The sequence below is a fragment of the Moschus berezovskii genome, chromosome 7, assembly GCF_049115385.1.
Source record: "Moschus berezovskii isolate FMDL1 chromosome 7, NW_MosBer_1.0, whole genome shotgun sequence".
In the NCBI taxonomy this organism is placed as follows: domain Eukaryota; kingdom Metazoa; phylum Chordata; class Mammalia; order Artiodactyla; family Moschidae; genus Moschus; species Moschus berezovskii.
Genome location: NC_142466.1, coordinates 85,010,616 through 85,033,201, shown reverse-complemented (window position 1 = coordinate 85,033,201; position 22,586 = coordinate 85,010,616). Strand labels below are relative to the sequence as shown.

Sequence of the window (22,586 nt, the reverse complement as noted above, 5' to 3'; positions counted from 1 at the left end):
GAAAGGAGACAGGAATGGGAACCTGTTTGGGTGGTTGGTTTCAGGGTTGGTCACACTGAGTTGGTAGTGCCTATGAGACAGCCAAGTGGAGATGATTCCAAATATGGGTGCGGAGCATCTGCCTTCTGCAAATTTGGACTCCTTTGCTTCCTTTGGGGGCTTCACAGGTGGTACTAATGGTAATGAACCTTCCTGAAAGCAAGAGACATAAGAGATGCAGGTTCTTCATATCCTCCTTCTCTGTCTCTCCACTAGTTCTTATGGGATATGGATCTAAAGAAACTGGACGATACTGAAAGCTCAAGATGCTTTCTGCAGAACTGCATGTGTGGATGTGTGCATAACCAAAATCCTCCTGTGTTTTTCCCTGATTCTCACACAAGGGCCATTCTCATAACACTTCTGACACCAGTTGGGTGCCCTACAGTCTAACTCAACTCTGATACTGTCTACCTGGAGACAGCATCAAATCCCACAGGTTAAGGGCTCAGTCCTTCAAGACCTCCCACCCTCCCATTTCAGATGTCAATCATGAGTCCATGATGTCACCTGTGCTTCTGATCACTACAGGTTCCCATGGCACTTTTATCAGGTTGGATTAATTAGAAAAATCCCAAGGGTCTCCATGGCTTGATTTTTCTGGTGACCAGCCTCCATCCTGGAGTCATCCAGGAGTCCACCCAGAGTTGCCTCTGTAGAACAAAAGATGCTCTTCATGTTTAGGAATTTACAAGAGTTTCAGGAGCTCTGTGCTCAGAAAGGGGAAGGAAGACCAAATATGAATGTGTTACTGTAAGTCACCATATCACAACTTGCATGCAGAATGCTTGGATGACTTCTAGAGATTCCATTCAGAGAAAGTCTGTAATCAGTAAATCATACATCTTTGGCAGAAGCCCTGGGGACCCTAATTCCCCACAGGTGGGTGGAGGAAGGGGAGTGACAAAGGCAACTAAGAGGGAGTGGCCAAGGGAACAGGAGTCCCAGGAACGGGCAGCGGAAGTGCAGGGTAACTGCAACCAAAGCGGGCCAAGATTCAGCATCACAATAAGGATTGCCCAGGGCTTATGGATTTGCAGTGAGGAGGAGTCACTGGTGACCTCTGGATGAGGCTCCTATAGTGTGATCAGGCTCAAGTGTGATCACTTCCTGCAGAGGAAGTGGATTTAAGGAGTGTAACCATTTCTTCCATTAAGGGTCTGTTCAGATCTGAGGTCATTATCCACAGATTGATACTGAGTGCCCTGCACATCTGAAAAGCTTCTACCAGTGACAAACAACCAGTAGCCTAGACATTTATTTAGACAGTTCAAGTCTCTTGAGAAATGAAAGTCAGGCTTAAGAATAAAACACTTTGAAGAAAGAGTGAGGAGATCTGAGAGGGCAGTGAGTAGAGAAGAAAAATAAAATGAACAAAGAGAATTGTGAGTTGGTCTATGTGGATTGTTGGAGGATGGAGGGAATGAAAAGAGTCCACCCAACTGGAAAGGTATCCTGAAACCAATAATCAGTGGTAAGTTTATTACAGAATAACCCCCAGGGTGGGATTGGGTGGACCATGACCTAGAAGCATTCACAGATGCACTCCACACCCCCAGGGGCCATTGAGACAATTTTATAGTTAGCCTCAGGTATGGGGGTAAGTGGGCTTCCCTGGTGGTTCAGTGGTAAAGAATCTACCTGCCAATGCAGGAGATGCAGGAGACATGGGTTCAATCCTTGGGTCAGGAAGATAACCCCAGAGGAGGAGGAAATGGCAACTTGCTCCAGTATTCTTGCCTGGGAAATCCCATGTACAGAGAAGCATGCTATAGTCTGTGGGGTCATAAAAGGGTCAGACATGATTTAGTGACTAAAAACAACAATGGGGGTAAGGGCTTGGAAACGGGGTGTGTGTTCTTGAGTCAAGATGACTGAATGGGTAACTAGTCTCACGGGTGCCAGGAATACGTTCTCAAAGGTCTCCATCATTGTTAGGGGACTAACAGAGCATAAAAGCCACCTGGTCCTGATGATTAATAAACAATATCTATTATCTGCAAAGCCATTGACAACAGAGAAGTGATTCACTGCACAGCACATTCCTGGGTAGGGTCAGCAGAAAGATAGGGAGAGCTGGATGGGCCCAAGATGGTGTCCATTACACTAACAGCCACACATGGGTTCACAATTATTTTTCCTTTAGAGACTAAAATTTGAGTTATTTTCTATTTTACACGTGAAATCAGAAATTAATAAACTTGTTGTGTAAAGTCATTTCACTTAGAGACAATAGACACATAAGATATGACAGTTTCCTGTCAGCAAAGAGAGCAGAAGAGTGTTTGGTTTATAAGCTAATTAAAGGATAAAAAAATTATTACTCAGCTTTAAAAATATACATGCATTTAAATGACCCACATCTGCAGTGAGGCTAATCCACTGCACATGGAGGTTATAATTGGAAAATGGATGAAAGAGCAACAGGAAAATTAAAAAAGAAAAGAAAAAAACCTTATTGTACAGAAGAGTATGAAAAAACAGCCTTGTGCCTTGCTTCTTGGAATTAATGCTTCCTGTTTGTGAATTACTAATTCTTGGAACTACATGGAAAGGCCCTTTTTTACTGGATGTCACTGAGTGCCCACACTTCAGAGTTTGTCTCCACTTCTTACTCATGATCTGGGTCTCCTGATCCGTTCCATATTATCAGGCTCACTTCATAGGAGTCTTGGGGCCTTAGCAGAACTTCTTTGATCAAGATTGCAAACTTGCTGTGCACTTAGAAAATCCTATGTATCATTTTTGTTGATCAATTTATAATTATTTATATCTATATTCTTAGCTATAAGAACAGTACTGTTAATACTTCTACGATAGTTCTGATAATGTACCAACCATTAGTTGAAATGCTTTCCATACAAATTCACTCAATCTTTATAACATATGAATAAAGAAAGACAGGCTAAGTCGATAAGTGACAGAGCTAGAAATGAGCCCAGATAATCTTGTTAACCACGACCACCTTGTTCTAACCTATATACTCACCACCCAGAAAGTGCAAGAGTAGAATAAAAAACAACCATGTTCCCACCAGGCAAAACTGACAATTTCCAATTCAATTTGCTTTATAACATTTCTTTGTTAAAGAACCCAAATAATGCACACAGATAGCCAGCTCTGTAGTCAAGGGACCCCACGGCCACTGACCCAGCCTTCCTTGTCTTGCTCTGAGACAATCACTGTCATAAATTTAATTGCAATTCTTCCCAACTGATCTATAGTGATGCCACAGGCACTTTCAAGTAAACCAGTGCCCTCTATTATTACCTGTTTGCTACCTGTTGAAGGAACTCTAGACTCTTCCCCACCAAAAATCCCTACACTTGTTTCAGTTCAGTTCAGTTCAGTTCAGTCACTCAGTCGTGTCCGACTCTCCGCGACCCCATGAATCACAGCACGCCAGGCCTCCCTATCCATCACCAACTCCCGGAGTTCACTCAAACTCATGTCCACAGAGTCGGTGATGCCATCCAGCCATCTCATTCTCTGTCGTCCCCTTCTTCTCCTGCCCCCAACCTTTCCCAGCATCAGAGTCTTTTCCAGTGAGTCAACTCGTCGCATGAGATGTTTACTGTTGCTTAAATTACCATTCTTGAACCAGGGATTGAGATAAACCTACACAGAGCTATAAGGACTAATGAGGCTCCATTCGGAGACGTTTCATTGTTCAGTCCCTAAGTCGTGTCTGACTCTTCAATCCTGTGAGCTGCAGCACGCCAGGCATCCATGTCCTTCACTGTCTCCCAGAGTTTGCTCAAACTCATGTTCATTGGGTTGATGATGCCATCTAACCATCTCATCCTCTGTTGCCTGCTGCTCCTCTTGCCCTCTTTTCCGGTCAGTCGGCTCTTCACGTCAGGTGGCCAAAGTATTGGAGCTTCAGCTTCAGCAACAGTCATCTTAATGCATATTCAGGACTGATTTCTTTTAGGATTGACTGGTTTGATCTCCTTGCAGTTCAAGGGACTCTCAAGAGTCTTCTCCAACACCGCAATTCAAAAGTATCAATTCTTCCAGTGCTCAGTCTTCTTTCCAGTCCAACTTTCACATCCAGATTATGTGCAGAATATTCAGACTGGATAGAGGAGAAGCAAAGAGCCCCTTTACAGAAGTTGACTTCTGTCTCTGCCCCTAAAGCAAGAGCTCAAGGCAAAATTCTTGGCTTGGTCTCTGGGTCCTTCTCTTGCTTTCATGCCCCACAGATTAAGACACAGACCTTTGTTTTGTTCACTGATAACACCTAAGTGTCTAGAATAGTGTCTGGTTCATGACAGGCTCTCAATAAATGTTTAGGAACTGGAGATGCCAAAAGCAGAAGAGGAACAGTGGGGAAAACTCAAGTCTTCAAGGCAGACAGCATAGATTGGGTTGTCTGGTTCCAGCAGATTCTAGCTCTGTGACCTGGGGCATGGTGTTTAACTTCTGAGGTCCTTGTGATTCTATAGGCCTGGACAGGGAAGGTGTTCCACCATGGTCCTCTGTGGGGACAAAACAATTCTGCTTGGGGCACCCATCGCCCTGTCCCTGCTGTCTGCCAAGGCTGTACTCAGTCTCCACTCCCTGATCACCTCCTCACCCAGCTCTGGAACATGGAGACCTCAGCACTGACAGGCTCCTTTGTAATCAGCTGCCCTCATTTAGGAGGAACAAAGAGAGGCAGGGATTGGAATCTGAATTCCTACTTACTTCCTGTGACTAAACTGCAAAGGGAGAGTTATGGGGAAAACCCAGTCTGCTATGGCGAGTGACACACACTGCACATGTTTACAAAGTCCTTACTCAACTTTGACGTTTCCCTGACTCAAATCAACCTTGAATGGAGACAAGTAAATGTAGCCTTTTCACAGGACCTGAGCCCCATGTTTTACAGAAACATTCACTATCCAAGCTGATAACTTTGTAAGGATTTTTGAACAATTAAACTAATATTTATCAAATGTTTACTATATCTGAGGCACTGTTGTAGGTCCTGGAGTTACATCAATGAACAAAAACAAAGGTCTCCGCCGTAACAGAGCTTATGGTCTATCAGGCAAGCAGGTGATTGGTGTGGTCAATAAGTACATTTTACTGTTTTGTTAAGTGACAATGCCATGAAATTTTTATTCTGGAACAAGAATTATGATCATAACAGATTTAAAAGATTTAGTAAACAAATATTTGTTCACTAAATCCTGAAAAGAGTAGAATCAGGGCAGCCCTCAGTTTTATTTTAGAAGATGTTAAGAGAAATAAGACCAGTGTCCTGCCCTGTGACTGGGAAACATCACTTTTCTCTTACATGCATGTGTCCCAGGCTTTAAAACCCAATCATGCCAAGCAACATCTTAATACCCTGTTTTGTGTCATCTTTTTTCCCTACATGGCACACATTTAAGGTCCCCTTCACCCTGTCCACCTCTCTTCCCAGGCTCATGGTGAGGAAATTGAGGGTCAGAGTCTCTGAGCAACTGACTCACTCAGGTTCTACAAGGAGACTATTAATGGAAGAGTCTGGAACTTCGGTCCTGACACTTTAATGGGTTCTAAACTTACCCAACTGGAAGTATAGAATCTCATGGGCTGGACTGAGATGAGGGCAGGAGAGGAGAGATTATACACAGACATATAAAGAAAATGCAACAATAATAGCTAATTTATTGAGTCTCGAAAGTGTCAGGCTCTGGTCCAACAATTTCACAAATATTATTATTAGGTCCTCAAAAAACCCTAAGAGGTCTAGGAAACTGAGTTTCTGAGAGATAGCCTACCCTGCTCAAGAACTCAGCCTTGAAGAGGGAAATTTGGGTTAGAATCAGGTAATCTAACTTTAGGGCTTCCCAGGTGACTCAGTGGTAAAGAATCTGCCTCCCAATGCAGGAGACACAGTTTCGATCCCTGGGTCAGGAAGATCCCCTGGAGTAGGGAATGGCAACCCACTGCAGTATTCTTGCCTGAGAAATCCCATGGACAGAGGAGTCTGGCAGGCTATAGTCCATGGGGTGGCAAAAGAGGCGGCTTCTGTTTTAGCAACTAAACAACAATCTAACTTTAGAGCTTTTAAGAAAAAAGATACCAAGGTATCCATATGCAAAAACAGAAATGTTGTGTACTTCACATTGTCCCAATTTAGAAGCTCATAATATCTGGTGGACCCACTTAAAACAAATTGTCCGTTTGGACTGAGATTGGCCTGATCTTTTTTTTTTTTTCAAAAAAATTTTTTTTTAATTTATTTATTTTCAGTTCAGTTCAGTTCAGTTCAGTCGCTCAGTCGTGTCGATTCTTTGAGACCCCATGAATCTTGGAGGCTAATTACTTTAAAATACTGTAGTGGTTATGCCATACATTGATATGAATCAGCCATGGGTGTACATGTGTTCCCCATCCTGAACCCCCCTCTCACCTCCCTCCCAATCCCATCCCTCTGGGTCATCCCAGTGCCCCAGCCCTGAGCACCTGTCTCATGCATCACACCTGGACTGGCGATCTGTTTCACATATGATAATAGACATGTTTCAATGCTATTCTCTCAGATCATCCCACCCTCGCCTTCTCCCACAGAGTCCAAAAGACTGTTCTATACATCTGTGCCTCTTTTGCTGTCTCGCATATAGGGTTATTGTTACCATCTTTCTAAATTCCATATATATGTGTTAGTATACCGTATTGGTGTTTTTCTTTCTGACTTACTTCACTCTGTATGATAGGCTCCAGTTTCATCCGCCTCATTAGAACTGATTCAAATGTATTCTTTTTAATGGCTGAGTAATACTCCATTGTGTATATGTACCACAGCTTTCTTACCCATTTGTCTGCTGACGGACATCTAGGTTGCTTCCATGTCTTGGCTTTTATAAACAGTGCTGCGATGAGCATTTGGGGTACACATGTCTCTTTCAATTCTGGTTTCCTCAGTGTGTATGCCCAGCAGTGGGATTGCTGGGTCATATGGCAGTTCTATTTCCAGGTTTTTAAGGGATCTCCACACTGTTCTCCATAGTGGCTGTACTAGTTTGCATTCCCACCAACAGTGTAAGAGGGTTCCCTTTTCTCCACACCCTCTCCAGCATTTGTTGCTTGTAGACTTTTGGATAGCAGCCATTCTGACTGGCATGAAGTGATACCTCATTGTGGTTTTGATTTGCATTTCTCTGATAATGAGTGATGTTGAGCATCTTTTCATGTGTTTGCTAGCCATCTGTATGTCTTCTTTGGAGAAATGTCTGTTTAGTTCTTTGTGGCCTGATCTCTTTACTCTGCTGTTTCACTGTGCCCCATGCCAGTGTGTCACCTGTGTCCCACGAACTTGGCTCCATAGAGTATCCAGCATCCCACCTGCTGTCCACTCACTTATTTAAAACCAACTTATCATCTTTGCTCAGTTCAGTTCAGTTCAGTCGCTCAGTCGTGTCCAACTCTTTGCGACCCCATGAATCACAGCATGCCAGGCCTCCCTGTCCATCACCAACTCCTGGAGTTCACTCAAACTCATGTCCATCGAGTCAGTGATGCCATCCAGCCATCTTATTCTCTGTTGTCCCCTTCTCCTCCTGCCCCCAATCCCTCCCAGCATCAGAGTCTTTTCCAGTGAGTCAACTCTTCTCATGAGGTGGCCAAAGTATTGGAGTTTCAGCTTTAGCATCAAGAGGCCTCCAAATAAGGCTTTTCAAATCCTGTCATTCCTTTTATACTTGCATTTTATAAAATGTAACTTCTCATCAACTGGGGCTATTTTGTTACCTTGTAATGCTGTTCCTATTGGATGATATAAATGCTTACTTTTCTCCATAACTTTCACAGTAAGGAAATAAATTTGCTTAAGTGGTGACAAGCAAGAGGGGATTTTTCTAGAGTTTTCTTTTTAAGAATGGTTATGGACTCATGAATTTTTGTAGACTTAATATGGTTCCACTGTAGTAAACATTGTCCTTTTGGATGTTAAAATTGTCTTAACTTTGATTACTTTTGAAGCCCTTTTCAGATCACGTTTAGATGTAACCTCAGGTTTAAAAATGTCCTTGTTTCTAGAAGTCATAGGTGCACCTGTCTGGTTCTTTTCAGGAGGATGCTGTTTAGAAGCCTTCATAGCCCCTATACAGCTGTGCTGCCTCTGCACTCCCTCCAGGCCAGGCCCTGTGTCCTGTAATACCTGAGACAGTCAGAACCTTCAAGAAGATTGGATGGTCCCAGGCAGCTCGCCTGAGGAGCTGAGAGTCAAACTGTGAGAGTGAAGCAGTCCAGGGACTGCTCCAAGTTCAAGTGAAAAATGCTCCAAAGCCAGAACACAGCCACAAGGCCCTGGAAGATTTGTGAGCAAGGAAGAGAGTAGAACAAAATGAGGCAGACGAGGGCCAGGCATTCTCCCAGGTTCCTGGCAGAACAGTGATGAACAGTATCTCAGTACCTGCAATTCTCACTAGAGACACTGAGAATAGGATTTCTTTTTTTTCTTTTCATAATTAAAATTTGTATTGAGTGAATGAGTGAAAGTTACCCAGAATGACTGGTTTTGATGACTGTTAAATAAGGCTGCTGCTGCTGCTAAGTCACTCCAGTCGTGTCCAACTCTGTGCGACCCCATAGACGGAAGTCCACCAGGCTCCCCCGTCCCCGGGATTCTCCAGGCAAGAATACTGAAGTGGGTTGCCATTTCCTTCTCCAACGCATGAAAGTGAAAAGTGAAAGTGAAGTCGCTCAGTCGTGTCCAACTCTTCGCGACCCCATGAACTGCAGCCTTCCAGACCCCTATGTCCATGGGATTGTCCAGGCAAGAGCACTGGAGTGGGTTGCCATTGCCTTCTCTGTTAAATCAGGCTAATGAATGCTAATAAAGCAATTGGTAAGTAAGAAACTATGCCAAAGCCTTTGACTGTGTGGATCACAATAAACTGTGGAACATTCTGAAAGAGATGGGAATCCCAGACCACCTGACCTGCCTCTTGAGAAACCTGTATGCAGGTCAGGAAGCAACAGTTAGAACTGGACATGGAACAACAGACTGGTTCCAAATAGGAAAAGGAGTACGTCAAGGTTGTATATTGTCACCTTGCTTATTTAACTTATATGCAGAGTACATCATGAGGAACGCTGGGCTGGAAGAAGCACACGCTGGAATCAAGATTGCTGGGAGAAATATCAATAACCTCAGATATGCAGATGACACCACCCTTATGGCAGAAAGTGAAGAGGAACTCAAAAGCCTCTTGATGAAAGTGAAAGAGGAGAGTGAAAAGGTTGGTTTGAAGCTCAACATTCAGAAAACAAAGATCATGGCATCTGGTCCCATCACTTCATGGGAAATAGATGGAAAAACAGTGGAAACAGTGTCAGACTTTGTTTTTTTGGGCTCCAAAATCACTGCAGATGCTGATTGCAGCCATGAAATTAAAAGACGCTTGCTCCTTGGAAGGAAAGTTATGACCAACCTTGATAGTATATTAAAAAGCAGAGACATTACTTTGCCAACCAAGGTCCGTCTAGTCAAGGCAATGGTTTTTCCCGTGGTCATGTATGGATGTGAGAGTTGGACTGTGAAGAAGGCTGATCGCCGAAGAATCGATGCTTTTGAACTGTGGTGTTGGAGAAGACTCTTGAGAGTCCCTTATACTGCAAGGAGATCCAACCAGGCCATTCTAAAGGAGATCAATCCTGGATGTTCATTGGAGGGACTGATGCTAAAGCTGAAACTGCAATACTTTGGCCACCTCATGCGACGAGTTGACTCACTGGAAAAGACTCTGATGCTGGGAAATGTTGGGGGCGGGAGGAGAAGGGGACGACGGAGAATGAGATTGCTGGATGGCATCACCGACTCTGTGGACATGAGTTTGAGTGTACTCCAGGAGTTGGTGATGGACAGGGAGGCCTGGCGTGCTGTGATTCATGGGGTCGCAGAGAGTCGGACACGACTGAGCGACTGAACTGAACTGAACTGAACTGAAGTAAGAAACTAAAGTTAACAGAAAAACTCAGAAACAGACGTTTTCTTACTTACTTTTACATAGTTTTCTGTGTTTGTGATTGTTACACTACTTATGTAGGACATTGTCCTTTCCTGCACAGTAGATTGAACAGACTTAAATACCAATATTTCCCTGTGTTCCCAAATAATGCTGCAACTTCCAAATGTTCTACCAACTGCTCTAAGAGCCCTGACACTATCTCAGGCTTCCTCCAAAATGTGAAATAACCGGGTAATGATAGATGAGGCTGAAAATAAGAGTTCAAGGTGTGTTTTAAACATTTAGTTTTAGAATTAGAGCAACTTTTAAGGGCCACTTACAACTTTGGGGGTACATCCTTAAATTTTTAAAATTCAATATCACTGACAATTACTTGGGGCATCTCTATTATTCTAAGTCACATAAATTGACCTAGAAATGACAAGTTTTACTGGTTTAAAGATATATTATGTAAGAGAAAACCCTTATTCCAAAAACCTTAAACTTTTTAAGTAGCAGAATTTTTGCTGTTGTAAATAAGTCCATCCCAACTCTGAACATAAATAGTAAAATATGTATGGAATCTGTATTTAACCACATGGGGGGAAATACATGGAGTAACAGATGTAAAAAATATAAATTAGGGTTTCTGAGGAGTTCTCTGGATGTCCAGTTATTAGGACTCCATGCTTTCACTGCTGAGGATGCAGGTTCAATCCCTGATCAAGGAACTAAGTAAGATCCTGCAAAGCTGTGTGGCACAGCCAAATAAACATGAGTTTCTGGGGCAGGGAGCAGCCAGGCCAGGGTGTGGGGTTGGGGGGAGGGGGTTGCACTGTTATGTTCTGGTGACACCTGGCTGTCTGCTGGCCCCAGCCCCACAGGTCTACTTCCTCAAAGGGGGATATGAGACCTTTTAACTGGAATATCCTGAGCATTGCATGGACAGAATACTGATTTCAAAAGACAAGGTTGAAGCTAAGAGAGTCCTCAGTAGACAGAGTGGGAACCAGTGCTCACATCAGCTATCAGCCAGCTGTTGAACAAGGCAGCTCTGTTACAGTCCTTCTATTCCTCAACCTTGGAAATGCCTACCATGCATCCAAGTGTGTGATCCTCACCAATCTGCATTTCACAGCCCCACTGAAAGTCCCCTACAAATCTCCGAGGCCTGCCCAGCCCATCTATACTACAAAGGGGTCCCTGCAGAAGACAGTCCCAAGTCTGACATAAGCTCCCACTTTCAAGAAGCCATAGGCTTCATAGAATGTCAGGGAAAGGAAGGAAAGGCCCTGGTCCACCATGAAACTGGGTTCCTCCATTCACCCACCATCGGCAAGGTTAACCTCACAAAGACCAAGCAGTTCTGCCTGAAGGAGGCCCTCAATCCCATCAAGAAGAAAAGGAGTGACCTCCTCCTCTTCGGTCTCCCAGGCCAGCTCCTGCACTATGGCTCTGAGATCCTGCCTTCCAAGCCACTCCCCAGCTCCCTCCTGCAGAGGGGAGGCAGTCAATTCTTCATTCATGGCCATCTCACCCACCACTGAGCCCTGTCATGCAGGGCTCCCACTGCATGTGCCCTAGCTCCATGCTGGTGCCAGTGCTGACCCTTCTCAGGGTCTCAGAGCTCAGCGGGAGCCCACAGCCACAGCATTGTCCTGCTAGGACTGGATTGGGGCACCAGCCCAGCCAGGAACAACTGTGGTTTTGTTTTCTAAACTCATGGATATTTCAGACCTATGCAACACTGAAAACCTCAGATTTTCATGTCGTGCTATCCCCGTGGAACAGCGAGTGGTCACCAGGCTTACAAAGGAGCTTTACTGACCTCAGGGATAGGTTCTCAGGACTAAAGGCAGGCCCAGCCGTTATGAGAACACAGTGTATGTGGCTCCTGGGCCTCCAGATGTCCTGTCCTCAGGACTGCCTGGTCCTTGAACTTCAAAGTTCACCTCTTCACTGCCTTAAGCATAAGGCAATAAGTACCTGAAGGAACAGAGAGTGGGGAGCCAGGAGGGGAAAGCTGTTGTTAGACTAGAAGAAACGGAAGCTATGAAACCAATTCACTTTCCACCTTATTTAACTTTGGAAATCTCTGTCTGTGCTTCTTCAGGGCATAAGCTGTCACCATCTGGTCAGGAAAGTAACCCTACAGGGTTTGTAAGGACACCATATATATGCTGATTTGAACTCTCCCTCAAATGCTGTTGAGACTCCTTCATGGGTCCAGTGGAGGTGGTTGGCTGAAGCAGCCAGACATCAGCTCTCTGACTTTGCTTTTCCCTGTGGGTTCTTTCTGGGACCTAGGCCTTTAGAGTGATTCTTAAGTGTTCTTGAAACTTTCTTGTTGTATGTCTCCTCAAAGCAACTCCTGTGTCATTTGAAGTCATTCTTCAGACTACAGACCAAAAATCACCCTTTAAAGTGAAGGAGGAAAAGTGTGACTACTGTTGTGTTCTGAGTCAGTGGCATTGGAAATGTTCATTTCCCCAGCTTGCCGTCCTTAATGCGTGCCCGCCTCTTCTCTCATGACTCTTGTTTTCTTCCCTGCCCTTGCGAGTAGGTTTCACGCTATGGACTTCTGAGGTTCACAGATTTCACCATTTGACACTATTTGTTTCATCTATAAACTATCTCTCCAGAAGAAAAAGCAATTTCTTAAAATCATATGGATGTGAAAAAAAGCAGTATGTTATTGATTGTTGTTGTTTTTATTGTACAAAATAAAAAAGTAAAAGGGAAACATGTATATACAAATTAATTTCCCTGTCCCCATCCATGACAGAGGTTAAATTTATAATTAGCATATATGGATAATTCACAAAACATCTTTTTGTGTCTTTTTATTTTGTAACACCTCATTGGAGAAGGAAATGGCAACCCACTCCAGTGTTCTTGCCTGGAGAATACCAGGGACGGGGGAGCCTGGTGGGCTTCCGTCTATGGGGTCACACAGAGTCGGACACGACTGAAGTGACTTAGCAGCAGCAGCAGCAACACCTCATTAGCTTTATATAACACCTCAATAGCTCTCATATACATTTGCATGTTGTTTTGCTCTGAACCACTTAGGAATAAATTATAGACATCATATACTCCTTTATTCCTCCATATTCCAAAGTCTATTTCCTAAGGTCATTCTCTAACATAACCACAGTATCATTATCAATATGAGGGAATTTAAGACTATACCTTACTATGACCAAAATTCAAATGTGCTCAATTGTCCCTATGTTGGTCTTTATAACAAACCTTCCCCTTGGTACAGGGCTCACTCCAGGATGATGTTCTGCTTTTATCTGTCAAATATCTTTGGTATTCTGTAATCTGGGATGGACTCTCTGTCTTCTTTGTCTTCTACAAACATGACAATTTTGAGAAATATAGTCCAGTTATTTTGTAAAACATCCCCCAATTGGCCCCAATTAGACTCAGGTTATACATTTGGGGCAATAATTCCACAAAAGTGATGTGGTGTCCTGCTCAGTGCTCATATCAGGAGGCACAGAATGTCACTTTCCCCCATTTCTGGTGACTATTTGGTAAGGTGTGTCCTCCAGGTTTCCCCATTGTAAAGTTTCTCTTACTTCTTCTTTGATTAATACGTACTTTGTGGGGAGACACTAAGAAGCACATAAATGTCCTTCTCATCAAATTCTGCCAGCCACTAACTTTAGCATCCATTCATAATTCTTGCCATCACAGTTGCAAAATGGTGAAGAAAACACATTTGAGTGGTCTCTTCTCCACAGATTGCAATATTTTCTTCTAGTAGCAGCCTTATTTAGCTGACCATCCAAAACCACCTACCATGGCCTCGCAAACTGTGTCTTGTTTTCTCGTGCATTGACAAGGAACAAAGAATGTTTCCCCTGGGTTGCCTTTCAGGGCAGCTGCTGGCAGATTTGCCCTGGAATCTTGAGTGTGTGCCTTCTTCCTACAATGCACAAGATACTTTCCATGTGGTACCCCGTCAAACTCTCCCAGTAGACCTGTTAGAAGGTAGGCACAACTCCGACCCTTGTTTTGCAAGTAACAACAGATGTTTAGAGAGGTTTCTGGTGAGTAACCTGCCTGAGGTTCCAGCTAGTTAGCGTTAGTAAGAGGCAGAGCCTGGGTTGGTAGCTAGACTGAGCCCAGAGCCTACATGCTTAACTGCTACCTTACACTGATCCAAAACAGACTCAGGGTTTGTTCGTGGCAGGACCAGGAGTAGGGTAAGCTGGGCAAGGGGTCTGGGGCACAAAATTTAAGAAGAACCCACTCTCAGGTCCTGACCCTGTACTCACTGAGAGTGAGTGGCCCCTTAAAACGTGCAGCCTAGATTCTGCTTACTCCACCGTCCTCCCGGCACTGGTTCTTGGGCAGGGCCAGCCATGGGCGCTCACCTCCTTCACAGTTCATTATACAGTTCACACAGATTCCTGGGACAATGGGAATGCAGGGGTTCCAGTTTCCTCCTTTGGTCAATAGACAAGCTATTCAGCCCTGAGCCTGCTCTGCTGTCAGTTCAGTTCAGTCGCTCAGTCGTGTCCGACTCTTTGCGACCCCATGAATCACAGCACGCCAGGCCTCCCTGTCCATCACCAACTCCCGGAGTTCACTCAAACTCATGTCCATCGAGTCAGTGATGCCATCCAGCCATCTCATTCTCTGTCGTCCCCATCTCCTCCTGCCCCCAATCCCTCCCAGCATCAGAGTCTTTTCAAGTGATGCTAAATACAGAGACTAAGGTGGGTACCATCTCTGCCCTCCTGTCACTTGCAGGTCCAAGCATTCACTTCCAGTGGAATCAGATATGACAGGTCAACTCTTGGGGCTACTTAGGAATTACCTCAGTGAAGCACTGGCACATCTTTTGGGGATTTTGAAGTACGCAGATGGATTAAACTTTGCTGTCCTGACAACCTCTTCGTTTTTCAATTTTATTACGCTTTTTCCATTCATCTTGGTTGTAGTTTGCTTTTCCCACTAATAGACTGAACACTTTTGGGTATTAACTCAGTTGTGCTTCTCTTTGGGCTTTATTTCCTTCCAGAACTTAGCTCTTGACAGGTCTAGGTCTCATACACTTGGGCTCAAATCACAATGTTGCCACTTACTAGTTATGTTCTTGGAAAAGTCACTTCGTCCCCTGAGCCTCAAGTGTTTCATCTGTGAAATGGGGCTATTAACACCTCACTTGTAGGGTTGTTGCAAAGATAAATGGAAACACTATAAGTACCTAAAAGGTGCATGGCAATGATCAACAGATGCTAGTTCTCTTCCCTTTTGCTTTTCTGGTCCACACTGGTACCAAGATCATCTGTCTAAGGATTACAACTAAAGTGATCCAGAAGGCCAAGAAATAGTAAATCATGGGTGGGCATTATCCAGGCAGCAGATTCCAGATTCCACACCTGGCCTTTCCTAGTACCAGCTCTATAGCGGGGATGTTGAAAAGCAAAATTTAACTTCAAAGGTGATTTTGTTGGAGAAACATCCCAAAGTATTTTCTATTTCAAACACACATTATTGCTTTTTTTTCCCTCACTCTTAGATTCTCTCTTAATCTAACTAACCAACTCAAAAATTCAAGTTGGTTAGATTAAGATGTGTAGCCATCACATTTTTAGTTTACTAAGCTACTTCAAGATGTATTTAAAAAAATCTTAATCTGTAGTACGTGAAATGTCCTTCCAAGGATGACAGCAGGAGCAGATAAAAATCATGCTGAAGCATGTAATACATTGTTCTCAACATGGGAGAAATGTTGTGGACAATTTTTTTTTTATTCATCTTACTCTTTTTGGAAATATGTCACCAAAAGGAAAAGAATGACCTTACTATAGAACTACATACATGAAGCAAGATCTACTGTCATGTGTTTATAATTTTTTACTTGCATATTTTTAATAAATTTGAAGGGGGTTGGGAGGTTTTTTGTTTTTCTTTATTATTTGAGTTTGTATACACAGTCCATGGTTTTTGGTCTAAAAGCCAACTTTTATGAAATGGAATAGAACATAGATCCCTTGATTAAAAAGTCTAGTAATTTGATTTCTATACAGTGGTTTCAAAGTTTAATATTGAGTTTGAGGAACCCTGTAATGAAAATAGCTGATGCAGTGGAGTTAAGAGACAGTTAAGTTTCCAGGCCTTGGCACAAATTATTCCTTACAAATAATGATTCTGCGTAACTGGGGAATGATTTAATATGCAGTCTTGGAAAGTTGAAAGGGTCTTTCACCTCATTTTCTGATGGCAATGTCTATCTCCAAATTGTTTAAAATGAGCCATAGCTTCTACCAAGGTACCATCAAGTGATAGTCCCCTGAATAGTCCCAAGTTAATTCTTGTGCTGCAATAAGAAAGTCAGAATTTTCATCACTTCTAAAAGCTCTTAACCAAAAGTTTCAGATAGACAGCACTTAAAGTTAAAAATTCTCTGGAAATGACTATCTATTTTTGCATTTTAGCATACTACTTGTACATGCAATTTGCCTTAAGTAGCTATCAAATTTTCCTTTTAGCTGGTATTGCCTTAGAATGAAATGAGCAGGTCATCGTGCCTTTCAATCAACACTGTAGTGTGATCTTGCTTGTACTGTGACCTGCTCTCAAATATGCTTGTATCTTTTCAAGCATGCTGTCTACAGCCTAGGGGCAGATAAAATACTGGGTTGTTGCCTTTTAAAAAGGTTCATATAACAATACCTGCAAGAATGTCAAGACATTTTAATCACATTTCTGCAATTACAACCATAAACAGAAGAATGAAGGTTTTTCTTTTTCTTTGGGGAATAAGGATCTTTTCCAACTATAAACTAGATTGAGTCTTGAGCAGTCATAGACAATACATAAGTGAATGGGCATGTTTGTGTGCAAACAAAATTTTATTTATGAACACTGAAATTTGAATTTCATGTAGTTTATATATGTCATGAAATATTCATCCTTTCAATTTTTTCAACTGTTTTAAGATCTAGAAACCATTCTTAGCTCTGGGGCTACCTAAGGACAGGCAGAAGGCTGGGTTTAGATCTTGAGCTAAGTTGTAGTTCACTGTAGTGAGTAGCAGAGCCAGGATTTGAACCCAGGCAAAATAGGTCCAATGAGCTCTTAACATACAGACACACACATGTGTGTATATATATGTTCATATCATCATACTGTATATGTGTTCATATATACACATATGTGTGTATACATATATTCAATATGATGATAATGATAGGAAACCACACTCTTTATAGAAAATTTAGCAAAGGATGAAAGAGAAAATAGCAACCACCCATAAAACCATAACCCAAGCCTCCCCTGGTAGAGGTGGTACAGTGGATAAGAATCTGCCTGCCAATGTAGGAGTCACATGTTTGATCCCTTGTCCAGGAAGATCCCACGTGCCATGGAACAACTAAGCCCATACACCATAACTACTGAGACAGCTCTAGAGCCTGGGAGCCACAACTGCTGAGCCCACATGCTGCAATTACTGAAGCCCACGCACCCAAGAACCTGTGCTCTGCAACAAGAGAAGCCACTGCAATGAGAGGCCCACGCTCAGCAAAGAAGAGTAGCCCCCATTCACCACAATTAGAGAAAATCCGAAAGCAGCCATGTAGACCCAGTGCAATCCCAATAAATAAATAAAATAAAGTATACAAAGGATAAAAAAAAAAAAACCCAGAAATAACCGCTAGTAGTATTTGATATCTTCTTCCATTCTTCCTATACTGTACACAGCATTCAATTTATACATTTGAGTTTTTCACTTAACAAACACTTTTCACATTTCCACACAGGCCTCACAATTATAATAATTAATAGATGCACAATAGTTCATTTTCAATGTACTAGGGGAAATTGCTGTTTTGAAAAAAAAAAAATCCCACAGCTAAAATTTTCATAGAGGAAAGAATCTTTTAAGTTGGTCACTTTTCATTTAGCTGCTACATCTTTGCATTTCTAGGAGTTGGGTTTATTTTTAAGATATTTTGATCTGGACCATTTTTAAACTCTTAGAAGTCTTAAACACTAGACCACCAGGGAAGTCCCTCTAGGAGTTGGATTTTTTGAAGCAACCCTGTTTGTTGGCAGGGATAGAGTAAGAAGGCTTTGGAATCCACCTAGATTTGACTTTTCACTGTCCATTCATTAGCCAGGTGGCCCTGAGCAAACCATTAACTTTTGTTACTCTGAGATTAACTGAGGTGATGTTCATGGACACCTCAGTTTTCCGTTGTTTCAAGATAAATCAAGACCACCATATGTAATGTCTGGAACACAGACCTAGCACAGGTAACAGCCAGCCTTTATGTTTCCTGCCACTCACCACTCCCATTGCCCAACACTAGCACAGGAATTAGATTCTTTCACTCAAGACTGTAGAGAAAATGTCCTTTTCTGTTTTGAGCGGCACAGGAGTCTTCTTCCCTGAGTGAAAATGGACCGGCAGGAATGGGGATAATGAGAAGGATTAATGAGGTAGGTGGACCTGACCTGAAAGCGTCCACCCCGCCCCTCACCACTCCTGCCCCACCCCAACCAGGAGATTTAGATCAAAGTTCCCAAACTGAATTGATGGCCTGGTGCCTATGATAGCAGGTGGCATTCTGACTTCAGCAGAGGCTGTGTTTGATTTCACAGATACAGCGGATCTCCAGCCCAGACATCTGAAAAGACTCCGGAGCCCAAGTCCATGAGCAGCAAAAACTCTGTGGAGCTGCAGAGGGTGGCGGCCCTCCCAGACCAGGGTTGCAGCAACAATGGCTTTCAGGTAAGCAGGTCTTTTGTTTTATGTTTAAGACCAAGTAAGTAATGTTCTTTCCTGGCCTTTCTGGCAAGCTTCTTCACTAAAGCAGAGGGATTATTGTAATGCAATAAGGTTCTTAACGATTCTCTTTAAGCCTATTATTCTTTCTTTCTTGGGTTGACAAACCTGAAAAGTCTCTTAACTGAACCTGTTTTGATCCCTGACCTGCCCTGTCACTTGAAAACAAGACTGTCCTCTCCTGCTTGTGTTTAGGGCTCATACGACATGGATATAGTATTTACCTACAGACAGTTTCCCAAAGAACTGGTGAGTGGGGAAGAATGGGGGAAGAATCCAGATCCTGAAGGTAGTCAGCACCTCAGAGTCCCTTCCTCTCTCTCTTTCTTTAAGTATACATGTGTATTCTTTTTTCCCCACCAAACTTCAAACTTTTTATTTTGTATTGGGATGTAGCAAATTAACCAGGTTGTGGTAGTTTCAGGTGAACAGCAAAGGGACTCAGCCTTACATATACATGTATCCATTCTCCCTCAACCCCTTCTCCCACCCAAGCTGGCATATAACATTGAGCAGAGTTCCAGTTCTTGGTGTTTATCCATTTTAAATATAGCAGTGTATACTTGACCTTCCCCAACTCCCTAACTATACCTTCCCCCAGCAACTATGAGCTCATTTTATAAGTCTGTGAGTCTCTTTGTTTTGTAACTAAGTTCATTTGTATCATTTCTTTTTAGATTCCACATATAAGGGATGTCATACAATATTTCTCCTTCTCTGCCTGACTTAACTTCACTCAGAATGGCACTCTCTAGTTTCATCTCTATTGCTGCAAATGGCATTATTTCATTCTTTTTAATGGCTAAGTATTATTCCATTGTGTATATATACAACATCTTCTTTATCCATCCCTCTGTCAATGGACATTTAGGTTGCTTCCATTTCTTGGCTATTATAAATAGTGCTGCAATGAACACTGGGGTGCATAGATACTTTCGGATCATGTTTTTTTGTGAATATGTATGCCCAGGAATGAGACTGCAGGGTCATATGGTATCTCTATTTTTTGTTTTTTAAAGAACCTCCATACTGTTCTCCATAGTGGCTGTACCAATAAACATTTCCACCAACACTGTAGGAGGGTTCCCTTCTCTCGACACCCCCTCCAGCACTTGCTGTTTGTGGATTTTTTGCTGATCGCCATTATGACTGGTGTGAGGTGATTTCTCATCATAGTTTTGATTGGCATTTCTCTAATAACTAGCGGTGTTGAACATCTTTTTTGTGTGTCTGTTGGTCATCTGTATGTCCTCTTTGAAGAAATGTCTATTCAGATCAGAGTTCCTTTTTCTCAAACCAGGTATTAAATCCTCTGTCAGATCAGGCCTGGGTACCTGCCCCACACAGCTGGGTTTTGCAAACTGTCTTATGTCATCAACCAAAACTCATTGAGTGAGTAATGCTGCTTGGCCCAGGTCTATATGCCACAGGAGACTGTCACCAGAAAATACCAGGCTTTCTGACTGGGTCTGGGACAGGGATTTTTCAGGGCTCTTCCCAAGTATGCTTCCTTCCCTAAGCTGACACTCAGCCTGGGAAGCCCATGTGAACAGATGTCAGAAATCCCCTAGACTTCAGCTTCAATACACAAACAAAACAAATGCTTAAGCAATAGCAAAGAAAGGAACAAGGAAGGTAAAAGGGTTTGACTCAACCCTGAGTTGTCCTGAGTCTTCCACAAGTTTTCATAACCTCCCTGATCCTCAGTTTAATCGTCTGTGTATTTATTACAGTCATGCTCATCTCACAGGTTATAAGTGTAGGGGAGAGAAAATCTTTCCCTCTACTGTCTTAGATTCAGCTCCTGAAGTCTGTGAATTAAACTGACAAGTGGGAGATTAAATAAGAGAAAGGCATACAAATTTTATTAGTATTTTTAGTGTTCTGTACACATAAATTTCACAGAAAGAAAGTAAAAATCCCAATGAAGCAGTAAGACTCAGAGGCTGATATACCTTTTTTAAAAGGATGATAAATTGTGGAGAAGTGAATAGACAAAGGAAAGAGGGATTGGGCTTTTAGGGTCAATAAATTATGGGGAAGTGACTAGTAACTATGTGGCAGTAACTACTGGAAGATAAGATTGAGATACCTGTGAGATGTCTCCTCACCATCTCTGCCTCCAGTGATACAGATTGTTCAAGCACTAACCAGGTTATCTGTCCGGTGCTAGACCTTCAATAAGAATTTCCAGAGATATCTGTTTACTCAGCACGGTTGTTAACTGCCCCCTAGATATGGCCACCACTAGGGAGGAGCCAATTCAAGAGGGAATAACACACTATTCTGTGTCATAGATGTTCAGAGAACATCAGGTGTCACTTAAAGGTAGGCAAGGATTTCCCAGATAAACAGGGAAGGGTGTGAACAGAGCATCTCAAACAAAGAGAACTGCCTGTGCCCTGGCCCAGGACCTGAAAGTGCCTGTGTGCTCTGGGTAGAAAGGATGTAGAGCTGGGCGGGGGGGATGAAGGGAGTGGGAAGACTGGTGTTAGACCATGTGGCCTCCACGTGTGCTCATCAGATGTTTGAGAAGGAAATGATTAAAATTTACATGATCAAAGTATTAAAGTACTCCAGCATTACTTAAAGGTGAACAGAAATTGGAAGAGATTTGTGTGTGGTTGAGATACCAGTTAAGTTAGTCTGATGTTCAGAACCAGGTTATAGGCAATGGAAACTGATGCTGGGTGACAGTATTAATACTAATTAGAGACCCCCCTGCAGTGGGATTGGCAGGAGTAAGGGAGAGGAGTAAGAGCTGCCCTGCCTGTGAATATTTCCATGACTTCCTCTGTAATATATGTAAACGATGTATGTACTATACATTTCTTTAAAAACTGTCTTAATTCACTCAGGCTGCTGTAACAAAATATTGTGTTGGCCAAAAAGTTCATTCAGGCTTTTCCCATAAAATCTTACAGGAAAACTCAAACAAACTTTTTGGCCAACCCAGTATCTCGGACTAGATGGCTTGTTATTGTTCAGCTGCTAAGTCATGTCTGATTTTTTGCAACCCTATGGACTGCAGCATGCCAGGCTTCCCTGTCCTTCACCATCTTCTGGAGTTTGCTCAAACTCATTTCCATTGAGTCGATGATGCTATCCAAGCAACTCCTCCTCTGTTGCCCCCTTCCCCTGCCTTCAATCCCTCCCAGCATCAAGATCTTTTCCAGTGAGTCAGCTCTTTGCATCAGGTGGCCAAAGTATTGGAGCTTCAGCTTTGGTCCTTCCATGAATATTCAGGGTTGATTTCCTTTAGGATTGACTGGTTTGATTTCCTTGCAGTCCAAAGGATTCTCAAGAGGCTTCTCCAGCACCACAGTTCAAAAGCATCATTTCTTCTATGCTTAGCCTTCTTTATGGTCAAACTCTCACATCCATTCATGACTACTGGAAAAACCATAGCTTTGACTATGTCACCTTTGTTGACAAAGTTCCGAACAAACTTTTTGGCCAACCCATATCTCAAACTGGGTGGCTTATAAACAGAAATGTATTTCTTACAGTTCTGGAGGCTAGGAGGTCCAAGATAAAGGCATCAGCAGATTCAATATCTGGTGAGGCACTCATCCTCACAAAGACAAAAATACCAGGGAGCTCTCTGAGGTCTTTTTTTATAAAGACACTAATCCCATTCACAAAGGCTCTGCCCCCTTGAGTTAATCCCCTCCCAAAGTTTCCATCTCCTAACATACCACTCAGGGCATGATATTTTCAAAACAGGAATCTGGAAGGGGAGCAAGGCATAAAATAGCAAGTACCTAGCACAATGTGAACATAATAATAGTAGCTCTTGTTACTCAGGT

The 22,586-nt window shown here is 42.8% G+C and overlaps 1 protein-coding gene and 1 pseudogene across 2 annotated transcripts in view; both read left to right on the top strand.

Annotated features, from left to right (window-relative positions):
- Positions 1-22,586, top strand: part of SLC28A3 (solute carrier family 28 member 3) — a 92,574-nt gene that overhangs the window by 7,152 nt on the left and 62,836 nt on the right. For both annotated transcript variants that reach the window (XM_055427392.2, XM_055427393.2), the window contains exon 2: positions 18,594-18,723. In XM_055427392.2, the coding sequence (XP_055283367.2) occupies positions 18,594-18,723 (130 nt within the window). The remainder of the gene's footprint in view (positions 1-18,593; positions 18,724-22,586) is intronic.
- On the top strand, positions 8,842-11,630 carry LOC148777391 (dual specificity protein phosphatase 5 pseudogene; annotated as a pseudogene).